The sequence below is a fragment of the Haliotis cracherodii genome, unplaced genomic scaffold (genome assembly GCF_022045235.1).
Source record: "Haliotis cracherodii isolate W230 unplaced genomic scaffold, xgHalCrac1.p SCAF_12, whole genome shotgun sequence".
Classification (NCBI taxonomy): Eukaryota; Metazoa; Mollusca; class Gastropoda; order Lepetellida; family Haliotidae; genus Haliotis; species Haliotis cracherodii.
In genome coordinates this window covers 6697085-6716553 of record NW_027266267.1, presented here as the reverse complement: position 1 = coordinate 6716553, position 19469 = coordinate 6697085, and the positions used below count along the sequence as shown (strand labels likewise).

Genomic DNA, 19469 nt, shown 5'->3' with positions numbered 1-19469 from the left:
CGCTAGGCCATCTATTAATTACGCGAGAGCCCTTGACCCGGCATGTATAAGAGACCTGGCTTGTATTAGAGACCCAGCGTGTAATAGAGGAAATATCGATACATTTTCCAGTTCCTATGGTTGATCGATCAGGAGCCAATTTTTTATCATTCGATATGTAGGCTGTCGATGTATTCATGCGCGTCTTTTTGTGTGAAAAAGCTTAATATATTTAAAAGGCGTTTCCGTATCAAAAAGGGAACCTCTTTTTAATCAGTCAGAATTAAGTATTCTTCAATGTCATGGTAGAATGGATATTGACTTTGTGGTCATGTCAAGTTATGTGCCTAAGTTAGACAATCACCTGATCCATGTCACGCCACAGTATATATTCCTACACCTAGAATATTTATCAATCTCTTTAAGTTTGTCCGCTTTGATATATACAACTGGTTTTGGTTGAACTATTGTGGCTAACATATGTCTTCCTTGTCAAATTTAATTATAAGGATTGACTGTGGACTTTTTTTCGGTTCAGTGAGGTACCAACAGAACACAATCCACAGTCAATCCTTTATTGATCGTGATTCATTGATTCATTCTAGATAAAGTCGGAATCGTGCAATCCTTTGGAAAGGGAATTGTCCCTTTTATTAAAAAAATGAACACAACATGTTTCAGTTTTGAAACGTTTTTATCACAACACAGATTCGACTTGGTCTTCATAATTACAGTCGAATGGACGCGTTCGTGTGTGTGAGTAGCCAACTGTACTCGAGTTATGCCAGTTTTATAGTGCTAGCCAGCTGAGATGCCATGCCGCAGTTTAACATGGGTACCCAATTCAGACACATTATACTGACTCAAAGCCGACCAGATCTTCTTTTATCCCATGGGGCAAAGCAGGGTAACAAATTCCAGGTGCAATGGCGTTTTACGCGCGCGTGCGTGCGTGCGTGCGTGCGTGCGTGCGTGCGTGTGTGGCTTGAATTAGTAAGAGTCAGGACTAATGCCGATTTTACAGTGCTAGTCCACTGAGTTACCATGCCGCAGTTTAACATGAATACCCAACTCAGTCTCCGAAAACTAACTCGGGCTGACTAGTCCTTGCTTTTTACCCTTGATGCGAGCGCCAGACAGGGTAGCAACAAGTACCATCTTATAATGTTCTTTGGTATGACGCAGCCGCGGTTCGAACCCCGGACCTTCCGCTCTCCGAGATGCTTATGGAAGCATTGTCCTTAGAAAACATAAAGGTTTCCCTCCTTTGCTTTGTTGCATGTCCTTGTACATAATTGTGAAACTGATTATCGCCAATACCTACCAACAGAAGACTTACTTATGGTGGCCCATAAGGGACATGGAGTCTGTTTTTCAATATTTTGATATTTCACTTACTTTATCGTAACCTTTTACAAATTTACCACAATTTGTCATACAAATAGGTGATAAATCATGAATAAAAACAACCCAAAACATGGAAAATGTACTTTCAAGTAGCTATTGAATCGCTGAAATGTGAAGCGAAAATCTCAAAAACTAAAATGAAAATTCAGAAAAGTATTTCCACCGCTGTGAAAAGTATTTCCTGTATTTTCATTATAGTTTTTGACATTTTCGCTTTGGCTTTTGACATTTTCGTTTTTGTTTTTGACATTTTCATTTTAGTTTTTGACAATTTCGCTTCAATTTTCTGCGATTCAATATCTACTTTATACATAATTTATCACATATTTGTATGACAATTTGTTAATATGTAAAAGGTTACGATAACAGTAAGTCATATTCAGACAGATTATGTAAAGGAAACACTACTATTTTCGTGTAGTATTCTGCCTTCAGTTGTTTTGCCTGTACAACTGTGGGATATTAAAAGGTGAATAGAAAACTTTCGAATTCATTATCATTCAACTGCCAAACAATCCGCATAGAAGTGTGTTTAATGGTCTATCCCCCCAACCAACAACCACGCCGTGATATACTGAAATACAGAGCAGGTCACATCCAACTCCCTCATTCGCATAGTCTTGATTTGTAGGCTTTTAGTTTCTCGAAGCTCACATAGACAGCAGCACACATCCAACTCCTTCATTCGCACAGGCTTGATTTGAAGGCTTTTAGTTTCTCGAAGCTCACATAGACAGCAGGACACATCCAACTCCCTCATTCGCACAGGCTTGATTTGTAGGCTTTTAGTTTTTCGAAGCTCACATAGACAGCAGGACACATCCAACTCCTTCATTCGCACAGGCTTGATTTGTAGGCTTTTAGTTTCTCTAAGCTCACATAGACAGCAGGACACGTCCAACTCCCTCATTCGCACAGGCTTGATTTGTAGGCTTTTAGTTTCTCGAAGCTCACATAGACAGCAGCACACATCCAACTCCCTCAATCGCACAGGCTTGATTTGTAGGCTTTTAGTTTCTCGAAGCTCACATAGACAGCAGGACACGTCCAACTCCCTCATTCGCACAGGCTTGATTTGTAGGCTTTTAGTTTCTCGAAGCTCACATAGACAGCAGCACACATCCAACTCCCTCAATCGCACAGGCTTGATTTGTAGGCTTTTAGTTTCTCGAAGCTCACATAGACAGCAGGAGACATCCAACTCCCTCATTCGCACAGGCTTGATTTGTAGGCTTTTAGTTTCTCTAAGCTCAGAACAATGGTGCTTAGCACCAGCCCGACACCTGCAAGGATGAAGCCGCCCCCGATTTGTTCCAAGGAGATACCTGTCATGGTGCTCCTGCTGCTGACACACTTCGTCTCACCCATTTGCTGGTGCCACTTCTTCCATAACATCTCCAAGATTCCACTTTGGCTCAGATAGGACATCCTGTTACAGAAGCATGTGGACACGCGCTAAGAATAATGAGTGAGTGAGTTGGGTTTAACGCTGCTTTTAACAGTATTCCAGTTATATCGCAGCGTCTCTAAGAATAAAACATAAAATGTACCTATTGTGTTCCTGGGAAGGCATCCATAATTACAATCTTTCACAAACTAATCACGGTATTCTACTCAGGAGGAGCATGTTTCAAGCAAATACTTACTGATAGAGTGAGTGAGTGAGTGAGTGAGTGAGTTTGGTTTTACGCCGCTATTAGCAATATTCCAGCAATATCACGGCGGGGGACACCAAAAATGGGCTTCACACATTGTACCCATGTCGGGAATCGAACCCAGGTCTCTGGCGTGGCGTGCCAACGCTTTAACCACTAGGCTACCCGACCGCCCCTACTGATAGAGTGAATGATTTCTCGTCAGTGTGAGAAATAGGATTCCTTTTTTCATAAAGGTTTCAATTCTAAGTTCCTAATTAGTGACATAATAAAGAAATGAATAAAGTATTCTTCATTACTAAGAAATGAAAGGAGTTCTACATAAAGAGGATATACATGTACTTGAATAAGGGGCCCATTTGTAACGAGAACATAAAGTGTTTCCTTAGTGAGGGAATAAGTGGGAATAAAAGAATCCTCCTTGATAAGACTATAATGGGGATTCCTCAAAAGTGAAATTCTAAAGTGAGTGAGTGAGTTTGGTTCTACGCCACCTTTTGCAATATTCCAGCAATATCACGGCGGGGGACACCAGAAATGGGCTTCACACATTGTACCCACGTCGGGAATCGAATCCGGGTCTTCGGCGTGATGAGTGAACGCTTTAACTACAAGGCTACCCAACTGCCCCGAGATTCAAAAGGGTTCCTTTAAACAGACAAAAGGGTTCCTCAACAGTAAGTTGATATAGGATTAGACGTAATGAGCTAATACATATTTTTTAGTGACAAAATAACAGATTCCTCCATAGATAGAGAATAAAGGATTCCTACATGGAGAGTGAGTGAGTCTTACTTACATCCTTTGTATGTCATCCTTTAGTGGTGAGTTCATCTGAATGCCGAAAGCCAGATGTACCCACAACTGCTCTGCTCCAAGCGTTTCCAGCTGACAGTCTTCAGCAGAGTAGGATTCAGCGCTGGACTTGAACAGGAGGAGGGCATATTTCTGTTGCTTTATTCTCCTAATATGATTAGCAACATCGGATTTGAGAAAGCTTGGATCATTGTTTGTTATTTTGGCCCATAGCCTTCCCTGAACACTTGTGTTTGAACTTGCCTGTTGGTGATAAACAGAACAATCAATTATGCCTTGATAACTTCACCATCAAATACAACATATTGGAATTCGTCTTTGGTTGTTTTTTTTGGCCCATGGCCTGCCTGGAACACTTGTGTTTGAACTTGCCTGTTGGTGATAAATGGAACAATGAATTATGCCTTGATAACTTCAACATTAATACAACATATTGGACGTTGTCTAATTGCTTTGACAGTGGACAGGATTGGGGGAGGGGGCTGCACAAGGTCTGGATTCCTGGGCTTGATCATAGCACCACCTGTGGCCATTACGAGTTATGTCCCTTCTGTGCCTCTCCTATGGACTAATCAGATTCCACCTCTCATCTCACATGCATTTGCTTCAAACAAAAATGGCGGTGCCAAGTTTAGACGATCTGATCGATAATCAAGATCTATATTGTGATAATACGAGTCATACATCGCGAAGTGCATCTAATCACGTGAACACAATGATTAAAAACATGAAAAGATTTAGGAAATTTCGTTTGACAATGAGTTGGAGGTGTAGATGCTTTGCAATCGACTGAAATCTGCAAGACAGTTCACGAACCGGATTTCGATTTCGTTGCGCCACTTTGACTGGACTAAGCGTAGACTCGTTAGTCTAGCCAAAATGTAACTCCATAATACCTGCCTAGTTCGACAAGGGTGGAAACTTTTATAATAAATTAACTCACTTGTCTCTGAGAAGATGCTTTTAGTCAACCCATTACAAGTAAGCTCAGTCAGTGGGTGTATACTCGTTGTTCTTGTGTGACCACATACCTCCAGTACAGTGTTGCTGATGCTATTGCCGTCCATTCCAACCGAATAATCACTGTCTAACAGCTCCTCTAGACTGGAGAATAGAGGCGAATCAGCGTGAACTGACAGAGCTGCCACTAGGTTGCCGCAGTAGACCGAGGTCAGCACCAGCACCAGCAGCCACCACGACGTCACCAGCACCTTCCCTGACATAGTTCGGGGATGCGTGCTGAAACCTAGCAATGTATTGAAAGATCGTAACAGAACACGACTTGTTTATTCCAGAAAATATAAATGTTTGAACACTGACAGTGTTTACATACGTTATCACTTCCGGAGTAGTATAGACGATGGGGGTTCTGCCGCAATCCATATAAAATTATATCATGATGCGACAAGAAGACATTTTGCCTAGCAGTTGCTACATTTTATTTAGAAGTTGCTCCAGTTTTATTAAGCAGCTGCTAAGCAACTGTAGCAGCTGCTCAGTAGCAAACGCTTAGCAAAATGTCGTGTTGTCGCATCATATTTGTATGTGGATTGCGGCACAACACCCATCGTCTATATTACTTCCGGTATCTAGAATTATCTCCCTTTGACGGTAAGCGCTTGTCGCTATCAGTATAGTACTTATATCTGGATGGAGTTGCTTTGCTTCCTATGGGGCAAGGGTGACCCAGTCGTTGTGCAGATTTGAGTCTATTTGTTGTTGTTTTTTGTTGTTGTTTAACGCCCCACACAGCAAAATTCCAGCTATATGACGCCGTATGTAAATAATCGACCAGACAATCCAGTGATTGACACCATGAACATCGATCCACATAAACGGGATGTGATGACATTGATCAACCAAATTAGCGAGTCCACCCGATCCCGTTAGTCGCCTTTTACGGCAAGCATGGGTTGCTGAAGACCTATTCTATCCTGGATCTTCACAATCACCGTGGGTTTGAAATCCAGTTCCACAATGATTATGTATTTTAGGTTTGTCAGCATCATACCCTAGTTCGTGGTTTCCCCCAAAAATTGTAGATCACTTCCAGCTTTCCACGCTGACACTCCGTGATATAATTTAAGTACGGTTCATAGCTTAACCCAACTCACTTAAATTTTCTTTCTTCTTTTTTTTTGCTATTAAAAACTATAAATCATGGGATTAGGACCTGTCAATCCAGTGTTTGCACAATCAACGCTCAACCAGTATAATAATTATTTAGAGATACTGACAGCCAAATCTCAATTTTAGTTGGGATCTATTCTGATCGGGAATCCCAATATGGTATTGCTATTTTGTCATGACATCTGTAACAGAACGACTGCAGCAGAACTACAGATAAGAAACGTATTTGCGTAAAATACCCCCCAAATATTCAAAAGCCAATTAATTTCAATTAACTTGCATACAGAAACGAATGCATGAAATGAAAAAACTCAAATGCATAAAAACAGCTGGGTTACACGTCACTATTGACAGATATATGAGAAACCTTATTTGTCCAAACACTGTAAATATACTTTGAGACATTTTAAAAAGATGAAACTTGGCAAAACTGATCATCAAGGTTGAAATAAAAGTGTCAAATGTTCTTAAAGTGAAACACAACACTAGTCTCTGAAAAAATGGCATCACTGGTCAGTATCTCGTGTGTCCGCCATGTGCATTGATGACTGTCATGCAACGTCGATACATGGAATGGATGGGGCGGTTGATGAAGGCCATAGGCACTTGAGCCCACATTCTGAGGAACGCCTGACGCAGTTCAGCTGCAGTTGTCAGCCTTGGTCGGACGTCATTCAGCCGTCTTTGAATCTCGTCCCACAGGGGCTCAATGGAATTTAAATCGTGACTGAGGGCAGGCCACTGCATGATTCTGATGCCATTCTGCTGGAGGAAGTCTCTTGTTGCTCTCACAGTGTGGGCACGGGCGTTATCATGCTGAAGCTCATGGTTGCGGCGACATGCCAAACGAGGTAGGGCGTGTGGTCTCAAGACTTGGTCAATGTACAGAGCTGCTGTGACACCATTGCCTCTCCCTGGACCGATGTTCTTGAAGACCACAGGGCCGACCCTATGTGCAAGACCACAATTCAACCCCACACCATGATGCTCGAACCACCCAACGAGTCTCTCTACACAACACAAGCATCCGAATAACGTTCCCCACGTCGTCGCTCTCTCTATGCTATCTGCTTTTGAGATACAGTAACGGCTCTCGTCTGAGAAGAGGACTCTTCTCCACTGCTGGTGGCGCCAATGCTGGTGCTGTGTTGCCCACTGAAGACGGTCCTGGCGGCGACGTGGTGTCAGAATGGGTCCTCGGTGTGGCCTGTTACAGTGGAGGTGTCTGCTCATCAATCGTCGACGCACGGTGTCCGCACTAATGTGTCGCTGGTGATGACCCCATGGTCTGTCGAGCAGTTTCCTCAGCAGTTCCTCTTGAAGATGCTGTCGCACAATCTGACGATCCTTGGTCTTCCACTACTTGGTCGGTCATCTGTAGTGTTGGTGATCTGGATTTTTATAGGGCACGAAATGGGGGAACGCATGTGCATTTCAATTTGCACACAACACACGTGCATCGGGTTACCAAGGCCGTTGCCGTGATACGTTTTGGCGATCGGTTTAATTGTAATCTGCTTTGTTTTTTTATCATCAAATCTCATTTTTCTGGACAAGGTAATGTTAAATTTTAGAAACGGTGACAAAAATTACCCAGATATTTAAATGACAACTTTTCATGCAATGTGACTTGGGGTGACGTTTCCTTTGCGGTTCAGTATACTATACCCAATGAAGCTTTTTCAGCGTGTGTACAAAGGAGCTAATTACCGAAACACAACTACGAGCTATTTTACTTTCCGAGACAAGCCCAGTTAAAACAGAAACAAAAGGGTTTCCCAATAATGGAGCTCTGACTGCCTGTATATATACATGTCGTATCTCAGTACCACGATCAATGATTATAATACACTGTAAATGATGTAATGCACACATGCAGACCGCATCACAGACTCTCGTTTGGGTCAAATCACAACAGTATTTACCATTCATTTTCAAAACAGCATTACCAAATGAGGTAGGGCGTGTGGTCTCAAGACTTGATCAATGTACGGAGCTGCTGTGACACCATTGCCTCTCCCTGGACCGATGTTCTGGAATACCACAGGGCCGACCCTCTGTGCAAGACCACAATTCCACCCCACACCATGATGCTCGAACCGCCCCACGAGTCCCTCTCAACAACACAAGCTTCATAAAAAGCAAGGCCACTTCAGACGGATCTGCGTTTGAACATGTCAGATATCAGGATGACTAAACATATGCTGGCCTAATTGCCGTCTACCCATTATATCCTCGTCATCTGTGCGTGGTCACAACATCTATATCAACATGGAGAGATGTATCTTTATGGCATAACATCTCTCAGGTACCTCAATTAGCATTTGAATGGAGAAACAAACACACAATATATACCAATATTGATTTAGGACGTGGCAGGATGTCAGAAGGATGTGCGATTTTCTGAATTTCAGATGGTCTTAAAACAAGGTTAACAAGCGTGTGTAAATGGGGGGAGACAGGCTGTGTCTCCAAGGGGGAGACTGGCATTTCTTCATCACGGACATCCAACATGTCCGGTGAACCTTGCAATACCCGACCAAGACAATATTATATTTCTTTTTATCATCCACTGGCTCCCACAGGAGGTATCACATGTGTGAGATCAAGAGATATCTGCATTGTAGGTATCGCTGCAACGAAATTGCATCACGAAACTTTGCAAACCATTGTTACGTCATTGTAACTATGACGTCCCATTCAAATGACATCACCAATGGCTCTGCTACTGAAGCTGTTAGCAGTCCTTTTCGCATTTAAGACATTGCTATTACTGTCTACAAACTGAAAAATGTGGAAGAATAATAAAATCCCTCCGTTATAACTTTTGCTCAAGTTTGTTTCCACTTTTATCAACTCGTGTCGATACATCTGATATCAAAAGGCGCTCGGGTGAGATTCTCTATATATATTGGATTAACTTATTGTTACTTCCGCTTCCCCCATCCCCTTTCCCCCACCCTTTTCCCCTAACCCCTTCTCCCGACCCCCTTTCTCCTAACCATTTCTCCCCCACCCCTTTCCCCTAACCCCTTTTCCAAAACCCCTTTCCCCTAACCCCGTCTCCCGACCCCCTTTGCCCTAACCCCTACTCCCGATCCCTTTCCTCTAACCCCTTCTCCCCCACCCCTTTCCCCTTCTCCCAACACCTTTCCCCTAATTCCTTCCCCCTACCCCTTTCCCCTTCTCCCGATCCCTTTCCCCTAACTCCTTCTCCCCTACCCCTTTCCCCTAACACCTTCTCCCCCACCCTTTCCCCTAACACCTTCTCCCCCACCCTTTCCCATAACCCCTTCTCCCCATCCCTTTCCCCTAACTGCTTCTTCCCCCCTTTCCCCTAACCCATTCTCCCGACCTCCTTTCTCCTAACCCCTTCTCCCGATCCCTTTCCACTAACCCCTTCTCCCCACACCTTTCCCCTAATTCCTTCTCCCCCACCCCTTTCCCCTGACCCCTTCTCCCAAACCCCTTTCCCCTAAACCCTTCTCCCCCTACCCTTTTCCTCTAACTCATTCTTCCCCCCCTTTCCCCTAACTCATTCTCCCCCTACCCCTTTCCCCTAACCCATTCTCCCCCTACCCCTTTCCCTTAACTCCTTCTTCCCCCCTTTCCCCTAACCCATTCTCCCCTACCCTTTTCCCCTAACTCTTTCTCCCGACCCCCTTTCCCCTAATCCCTTTTCCCCACTCCCTTTCCCCTAATCCCTTCTACCCCACCCCTTTTCCCCTAAACCCTTCTACCCCACCCCTTTCCCCTAAACCCTTCTCCCCCCCTTTCTACACCCCCCCCCCCCTTTTCTCCCTCAACCCGTTTCCCCTAACCCCTTCTCCCCTTGACTATCAAACTTCTGATACCAAGGAACTTAACGCCGTTGGCCGAACGTCAGGACTATTTGTTTGTTTGTACCTTGCCTGGCCAGAGACTTAAGGACATCCCAGCTGTAGGTATACAGATTCAGTCTGAACTTCGTGAAATAGCCTCTGATGAGAGTAGTGTTCTGTACATCTGTATACTGGTTAAGATGACTTTCTGTCATGGCCACGAGAAATGGCACGGCACACGCCGCTGACAGGATCACAAGGTACACGAGAGGCTGGAATGGACGGACCAGGAGGAAGAGGGATGCGTATTCTTGTGTTTCGTGTCTCATGTATAACACGTCGTGGTACTCCGTCCTGATTGGTGGATAAATATAGTCCATAAACCGAGCTCTGTCTTCATTGATTATGAGGTCACACACAGCAAGGTCCACTTCCTGAAAGAACAACAACTGAATAAGGCAAAGATAGTGTCGTAGTATTGGTCAAGAACCAGTTAACTACTATCGCTCTAATGCGCCTGCTCGGGAGTTCACGTGCAAGACTCCATTGCTGTAAAACATGGGCACAACATAAACAGCCATCGACCTATAATCAGTCGTTGGTTATCATTGTGTGGAACCCCAGTATTGAACAGGCATCGTACCAGACGTGTTCTTTGCTCGGGAGGAGCGAGACTGCCTAGTGCCAAGCTTGACCAAATTTACATACACAGACGTTAAGTATGTAGAGTATCCATAACAACAAATTTTCACATTCACTCTTTGAAGATTAGAATAAACAGATGTGTATTTTCACTGTAATATAAATGCTTGATGCAGTATTATATGTCCTGTCTCGTATTCGGGGCATTTGTCCCAGTAAATGTAAGCAGCGTCTTATCTTAGTGTGATTGCAAAATCCACACAGACGAAAGTTGAAGACACTTACCACTGTGTTAAAAGCCAGGAAAAATGTGAGTGAGTGTGTTTGTGGCAGGTTTGAATGAGTGAGTAAGGACAATTTTTTACACAACAGATAAAATATGTAATTTTTGTTAATACCGGCGAAAAAATATTACACATATGGCGGCCAAATAATACACTAATGTGAGTTGATACTCGTTAGCATAGACGTCAAATGTTGGCAAGGACAGATATCTCAATGTATGGAGTTCTCAAGATGTGGGAGATCCACAGTTATTTTTATATTCATTTAAGCAAAGACTGGAGGATATATTTTGTCAACAGTGGCACCAAAGTATTTCTGAATAAAGTAAAATCATTGTTACAAACTGAAAGATATTTAACTTGTTTAAATGATAAAAGTTTAATCAGAGCTTATTGTAAACTTAGAATTTCATTGCATAAGTTTAATGGAAATATATGTCGCAGGTCCAAAGACGGTGATATTGTGAACTGTATTTGTACAAACTGTTCATCCGGAGAAGTAGAGGATAAATATCATGTCTTACTTACATGTGAATCATATTCCTATTTAAGGCATTAATTTCTTCCCATGTTGCAAGGTACTTTTAAAGACCGTCAATTAATGATAAATATGCTAAACTCTGAAAATCCTGGTATGATCAATGCTGTTTCTGTATTCTTAAAACATGTCTTTAAAATGAGGAATGTGTAACCTGATTTAAAATCTGATCATCTACATCACGTGACAAATGTTAATATCCAATCTGCATTGTACTATGGGCCTTGATGCCTAAAATACTGAAATAAACTGTCTGTCTGTCTGTCTGTCTGTCTGTCTGATATCTCAATGAATATTCATACATTCTATTTTAAAACTGGACTTTTGACCAAGCAAAACAAACCGTTTTCATCGCTCTAAAAAACAAATGTTCACATTACATATTTATGTGACCATCCATAAGTTTACATGAAATGAATATGAAACTATAATGCAATTTTGCGTATTAACCAACTGCTGGTTATAGTTGTGACGTTAAGTAACAGGTGTGTACACTTTATTATCAAGTACAGAAACTATAATCTTTAAAGCTAAACCTTTTCTATAGGTAGCCCTGTTTGGCTGGTTGGTTTGTTCGTTGTGAATCGCCGCATTCAGAAATTTGTCAGCTAGATGATGGCCGTCTGTAAACAATTGGACGAGACAATCCAGTGATTGACATCATAAGCATTGATCCATGCACTGGGCATACGATGACCATACGATGATGCACCAACCAAGTCAGCGAGCCTAACCACCAGATCTCGTTAGACGCCTCTTACATAGCATAGTCGCCTTTTGCGGCACGCATGGGTTGCTGAAGACCTATTCTACCTCGGATCTTCATTGGTCGATAGCTATCTTTGGGTCAAAACAGCATTTGATATGAGCTACAATTCGGCAATACGACCCCTCCATACCATACATACACGAAACAATGCGCATAAATACAGTTGTTCTCTAACTTTAGATTCGTATCATTTGCTGGTTCCTCAGTGTCTTGATTCCTCAGTGTCTGATTTATGCATAAATGCCCATATGCTACTACGGTGGCCCATAAGGAACATGGAGTCTGTTTTTCCATATTTTGATATTTCACTTACTTTAATCGTAACCTTTTGCAAATTAACTCGATTTGACATACAAATATGTGATAAATCATGTGTAAAGAAGATATTGAATCGCTGAAAAGGAGAACAAAAATGTAAAAGACTAAAATGGAAATACAGAAAACTATTTCCACCGCGGTGATAATATTCCCACCGCGGTGATAATATTATCACCGCGGTGGAAATATTATCACAGCAGTGGGAATATTATCACCACGGTGGAAATTGTTTTCTGTATTTCCATTTTAGTCTTTGACATTTTTGTTTTCCTTTTCTGTTGTTTCATTTTAGTTTTCGGCATTTTCGTTTTTGTTTTTGACATTTTCGTTTTAGTTTTTGACCTTTTCGTTTTGGTTTTTGACATTTCCATTTTAGTTTTTGACATTTTCGCTTCACATTTCAGCGACTATATAGCTACTTGAAAGTACATTTTCCATGTTTTCGGTTGTTTTTATACATGATTTATCACATATTAGTATGACAAGTTGTGTTAATTTGCAAGGTTACGATAAAAGTAAGTGAAACATCAAAATATTGAAAAACAGACTCCATGTCCCTTATGGGCCACCGTATGCTACAGCTGTAATGCTGTATAAACACATCCTGTCTTATTTGTGAAGACTTAGGTGATGTTTACCGGATCAAGACTGTTTTCAGGAACACATATGTGTGATAGGGAGGGTAAGGTCGGCTACTGTGTTGAGTATCTGCTCACCTACCCGTCTGAATAGCGCTCCCACTATGCCGTCATACGTGCCGTTAACAGGGAGGCCCCAGGACCGGTCCTTTGGCTCTGTGATGCTGTAGCTGTAGAACAAGTTTTATTGGTGTGGGGTGAAATGAAGTTTTAATGATTTTGGCACTAAGCATGCATGAATAAATGTTTCTCGATCTATGTTTCTCAAAAGTGAGGCGAGGTATTTTGTTATTGAAAACAAAAGTGATGTAGTGGAAACAGATTTTGTTTTATCCGATAGATTAGGCTGGATGTATCAAACAATTTAAATATGACTACTGTAAACTATGGTATAACGAACTAAAAGGTACCACTAATTTTAGTTCGTTATAACCGGAGTTCGTTGTAAGCATATATATACAGAAAATATACAGCAAATAGATGGGACCAAACAACAGTTCGTTATATCAGTCAGTTCATTATAAACGTGTTCGTTATAAACGTAGTTTACTTTATTATATGATCTGAACATTGATAATGTGTAGGAGTGGTTATAATTGATTAAGGGGACACGGGTGGCCTATGAAATGGCATATCCAATAATCAAAACCAATATTCAATTACCTTTTGATATGAATATATATACATTGGAAATCTGCCATGATCACCATATACCATAACGCTTGGTGTATTAACCTTAACACCAAGGGCTTTCTTGCAGGCATACTTTTTCTATTTGTTTTCAAGCTTACTGAGTCCCCATACCTCTGCTCCATATAGAAATATCGGATTTATCTTTAAATCAAATATCTTGAAGAACGACTTATAAGTAATATTTCCAAGAGTATAGATTTTAACACGTCACTGGGGCCGTGCGCCAGTGACGTGACACCATGTTCATAGGCGAGTCATGGTTGTGTCCCCGATTCACAAATGGCAGACAACGTTGTATGAGACGTAACGGCGAGCGGGTTTTGGCGGCATTAGACGTGACTGGCGAGCTGATTTGGTACTGAGAATGGACATTTGAATGATCAGCGATATGTTGACGACATTCTGCATCCTGTCTTGTTCCATTCGCTTGAATTATCGTCAGAAATTTTGAGCATGCCAATGTCAGAGCACATCGTGCCCACTTCGTAGACGATTATCTCTGACATAAAGGCATACGTACACCAGACTGACCCGGCAAATCCCTCGGCATGTCCCCCATAGAGCATCTGTGAGGTGTCTCGGGTGGAGGGAGTACGTCAGAGACCAAGCATTCGCCAACATGGCCAAGAATTGGGTAGCTCTCCAGGCGATACCAAGGACAACCATTGAAGTTCTTCAACTGTATGCCATCAAGGTGTCGAGCATGTATCGTCCAACATGGCCCAGCATTGGGTAGCTCTTCAGGCGATACCAAGGGCAACCATTGAAGTTCTTCAACTGTATGCTATCAAGGTGTCGAGCATCTCGAACATGGCCCAGCATTGGGTAGCTCTCCAGGCGATACCAAAGGCAACCATTGACGTTCTTCAACCGTATGCCATTAAGGTGTCGTGCATGTATCGTCCAACATGGCCCAGCATTGGGTAGCTCTCCAGGCGATACCAAGGGCAACAATTGAAGTTCTTCAACTGTATGCCATCAAGGTGTCGAGCATGTATCGTCCAACATGGCCCAGCATTGGGTAGCTCTTCAGGCGATACCAAGGACAACGATTGAAGTTCTTCGACTGTATGCCATCAAGGTGTCGAGCATCTCCAACATGGCCCAGCATTGGATAGCTCTTCAGGCGATACCAAGGACAACGATTGAAGTTCTTCAACTGTATGCCATCATGGTGTCGAGCATGTATCGTCCAACATGGCCCAGCATTGGGTAGCTCTTCAGGCGATACCAAGGTTAACCATTAAAGTTTTTCAACTGTATGCCATTATGGTGTCGAGCATGTATCGTCCAACATGGCCCAGAATTGGGTAGTTCTCCAGGCGATACCAAGGGCAACCATTGAAGTTCTTCACCTGTATGCCATCAAGGTGTCGAGCATGTATCGTCCAACATGGTGGAGACACCAGATATTGATTTTCATGCCCGAAATTATTTTAACAGACGTTTATCGTCAGTACACCTTCACTGTCATTTCATAAGTTCCCCTACTTTTTGTCGGTGGTATAAAACTGAATGAAGTACTTTATTTAAACTGTAGATAATAGTCGGATTTCCGAATTTAGACACAGGGCATATATGATGCTGTTGTTATAACACATGTACTTTGTTAGGTATTCGTAATAGTCAAAAGAAGTACTACATACCTTAAATTCAGAACCCCTGTTATGGTGTCAAAGATTTCCATTGCATATCCCTCATAGTGACTTGTTCCATTGAACACATACTTGTATATGAACGTATTGGACTGAAAAAATAATGCAGTTGTGTTAGACCCTGTTCATATGCACACTAATACCTACGTACGCAGTTATACGACAGGTGTAAATACCCACGTACGTCATTATACCACAGGTGTAAATACCTTCGTACGTCAGTATACCACAGGTGTCAATACCTACGTACGTCAGTATACCACAGATGTAAACACCTTCGTACGTCAGTATACCACAGGTGTAAATACCTTCGTACGTCAGTATACCACAGGTGTTAATACCTTCGTACGTAATTATACAACAAGTGTAAATACCTTCGTACGCAATTATACCACAGGTATAAATACCTTCTTACATAACTATACCACAGGTATAAATACCTTCTTACATAATTATACCACAGGTGTAAATACCTTCGGACAAAATTATACAACAGATGAAAATACCTTCTTACATAATTATACCACAGGAATAAATACCTTCGTACGTTATTATACCACAGGTGTAAATACCTTCTTACATAATTATACAACAGGTGTAAATTTACTCAGGTATTTAAATAGAACACTTAAAGCGCGTTGCATATGCACTGACATATCCTGTGTGCAATTTTAAATATTTCACATTAACCATCGCCATGGAGACACTTGTAGCTCCTCCTAGAAGTCTATATATACTCACTGACAAAAGAAACGCGAATACTATACATGTTGGTTAAAATACGAAGATTTACTCATCGTCAAGCGATATTAGTCTGGTTCGATGCACAAAAGAACATACCGCTGCTATATATGAAATAATTATGCTTACATACCGCAATGTAAACTAGAATATATACAACCACAATCAGTAATATGATGGCAGCTTCTAAATAATCGAGTCTGCACTAAATAATCCAGTGATTGATATTAATAGCAACGATTATACTGACTCTGAGGTAATCAGTCCTTGTTATATCCCCTTAATGTCCAGCGACAGGCAGGGTAACAACAAATAGATCCGGGGTAGAATAGGTTTTCAGGAACCCATGAATGCCGTAAAATGCGACTTTGCTTGTCTTAAGAGGCGACTAACGGGATCGACTGGTCAAGCTCACTGACTTGGTTGATGCATGTCATCGTATTCCAATTGCTCGGACCGATGCTCATGATATCAATCACTGGATTGTCTGGTTGAGACTCGATTATTTACAGACCGCCGTCATACATCTGGAATATTGATGAGTGCGGCGTTAAACAACAAACAAACAAACAAACAAAAAAGGAGCGTGCTTGCTCCCCGTACCGCTAGAGTCGTTACTCGAAGATGTCTGTTATTATAGCCATAGGCAGTGTTAGGAAAGTAGCAGGATACAGGGTTCCTCGCAACACATGGCTCCACTGGAACAAACACACTCTCCCGGGGATGGTGCCTCACGGTGAACACATTGCTTAGGAAATACTGAAAACAAGAATTTAAACAAAAGTAGCAATAAAAATCCATAATCATAAGAAATCCCTGATAAAAGCAGAGTCCGTTGTACGAATCTAAATAAAATATAATCATGTGTTTCTAAATCGTCATGAGATAGTGATGATACCAGGCATTCGCGAAAGGTGAGCGTCTCCTGTCCCACCACTGGCCTCCGTCACAAACACACGTAAAGGCAAGTCAATTGTTCACCCGAACAGACACGGAACATGTTGTACAAGTTAAAAAAGGGAATTGCATCTAACATCATTTTGGTCACTGTTGCGGCAAATGTGGACATATCATCAACATTTCTACCATAAATGTTTTTGAACGCTTCAGTGAGGTATTGAATATTGTGTCCTGAACAACCATATTTTTAGCAGGCGTTTGACACTCTGTGAAATGTTCGTAGAAAGAGCATACTCGATTGTATCTGACACGTCTGTACCTCAAAAGTGAACACATCTGTATATGCCATTCTTTAGAGTGAGTGAGTGAGTGTGTAAGTGAGTGAGTATGGTTTTACGCCGCCTTTAGCAATATTCTAGCAATATCACGGCGGGGGACACCAGAAATAGGCTTCACACATTGTACCCATGTCGGGAATCGAACCAGGTCTTCGGCGTGACGAGCGAACGCTTTAACCACTAGGCTACCCGACCGCCCCGAACAACATGTTTTAGAATCATGTTATAAGAAGTTAACGCCTCTCAATAATGTATTAGTTAATATTTGCAATTGTTCAGTAACCGTTGACATGTATTTCAATGTGCCCGATCTGAAAAGTTACTTAAAAATTGATATTCACTTTATTTAATTAATTAAAACAGCTAGATTCACAGTTAACGTGAAATTCATGTACTGTCAAAAAATTCATATATTCAATTTAAGTCAAATCCCGAAAAGCAGTCAGCAATATTCCAGGCGCTTGTAGAGCAACTAACTCAATCAGACAACCCTGACTACCTGACAACCTAATAACCCTGACAACCCTGTCAACCTGACAACCCAAACAACCGAGATTACCCTGACAACCCTTACAACCTGACAACCCAGACAGCCTACACAACCCTTACACTCTGATAACCTGACAATCTGACAACCTAATAACCCTGACAACCTGACAACCCAAACAACCAAGATTAACCTGACAAACTGACAACCCAGACAACCCTGATATGTAAACACAGACAACCTGACAACCCAGACAACCTGACAACCCTGACAACCTCACAATCCAGACAACCCTGACAACCTGCCAACCCTGACAACCTGACAACCCTGACAACCTGACAATCCAGACAACCTTACAACCTGACAACCCTGCCAACCTTATAACACTGACAACCCTGTCAACTTGACAACCCAAACAACCAAGATTACCCTGACAACCTGACAACCCAGACAACCTGACAACCCAGACAACCCTGACAACCTAATAACACTGACAACTCTGTCAACCTGACAACCCAGACAACCTGACAACCCAGACAACCCTGACAACCCTGACAACCTGACAACCCTGACAACCCTGTCAACCTGACAGCCCAGACAACCTGACAACCCTGTCAACCTGACAGCCCAGACAACCTCTGACAACCTGACAACCCAGACAACCCTGACAACCCGACAACCCAGACAACCTGACAACCCATGATAACCTGACAACCCAGACAACCCTGACAATCGATTCGGGCATAGGATCTCAACAATGAACTTGACATTGTAATCACTGCCAAGGTATATATATGCTTTGTATCCAAGCCAAAAAGGCGCACACCTACCTTGGACTTTATCAACATCAGGGCTACATTTTCTAAAACTATTGAATTCTGAAGATCAGGAACATTCAGGTCTTCTGCTAAAAGCAGCCATTTTGAATGGTGTTGAAAATCAGTTTGTCTTTTTGTCTTCTCATCAAAAGTGTTAACCTAAAACAATAAAAGTTCTTTCGCTTTAGTTTCAAGATAGTATGTTTGCGTGTTAGATAATTAAGCATGTAAATAAGATATTTAATCATTTGAAGAATAAGATAATTCTTATATATGCGTACTCCATTCACCTCATTCAGGGGGCACGGGGGGCCCGGTCGTTTAAGGCGCCGCAATTCGCTGTGCATAGTTGCGTCCCTTGGACACGCCAGAAACCTATGATCGTGGTTCGAATCACGGTTCGCCCCGATTATGTTTCTAGGTCTGTCAGCACCATACCGGTGCTCGTGGTTTTCCTCCCACATAAAGCTGACACACCGTGATATAACTGGAATACTGTTAAAGCGGCGTTAAATCCAACTCACTCACTCACCTTTTCTTCATTATAAGAGTTAAAGCCAACCTTTCGAAAGGGACAAGTAACGAGATGATAAGATTACATGTACCGTCGCCATTAACTGTAGAAGATGGTCTTGTTTCATGATGGCCACCACATTGACAGCAGGGAACAGGATCTGGTGGATTTCATGGAGGGTGTCAGCAGTGTCCGTGATATTGAGGTCATACACAAGACATTGCAGAGACGACTGGGATATACCAGACACAAGACTGCTCACTGAAACCAAATTCTGATTGTAGCATGATACAAATTTAGGTACATAAACAGTAACTTGTTCTTCA

The 19469-nt window shown here is 42.1% G+C and overlaps 2 protein-coding genes across 2 annotated transcripts; both read right to left on the bottom strand.

The window, feature by feature from the left end:
• Positions 1 to 1918: 1918 nt before the first annotated feature.
• On the bottom strand, positions 1919 to 2596 carry LOC139456952 (prestalk D11 protein-like). Its single transcript, XM_071238419.1, has one exon. The coding sequence runs from the start codon at positions 2594 to 2596 to the stop codon at positions 1919 to 1921; it is 678 nt and encodes a 225-aa protein (XP_071094520.1).
• On the bottom strand, positions 2593 to 17335 carry LOC139456951 (glutamate receptor ionotropic, kainate 5-like). The gene is made up of 9 exons (XM_071238418.1): positions 17306 to 17335; positions 16690 to 16845; positions 15337 to 15437; positions 13080 to 13167; positions 9899 to 10242; positions 6623 to 6936; positions 4889 to 5103; positions 3841 to 4100; positions 2593 to 2815 (listed from the first exon to the last, which is right to left on the bottom strand). Exons 1-9 carry the CDS (start codon positions 17333 to 17335, stop codon positions 2593 to 2595), a joined length of 1731 nt encoding a protein of 576 aa, XP_071094519.1.
• Positions 17336 to 19469: the final 2134 nt, after the last annotated feature.

Bases quoted from the DNA above. Each gene is read 5' to 3' on its own strand.
- LOC139456952 (XM_071238419.1), bottom strand. From the start codon at position 2,596: ATGAGGGAGTTGGATGTCTCCTGCTGTCTATGTGAGCTTCGAGAAACT.
- LOC139456951 (XM_071238418.1), bottom strand. From the start codon at position 17,335: ATGGCATATACAGATGTGTTCACTTTTGAG. The intron at 15,438-16,689 runs GTACGGGGAGCA...TTATTTTTTCAG, and splicing joins TTCGAGTAACGACTCTAGCG to TCCAATACGTTCATATACAA. The intron at 4,101-4,888 runs GTATGTGGTCAC...TATCACCAACAG, and splicing joins TCAGCAACACTGTACTGGAG to GCAAGTTCAAACACAAGTGT.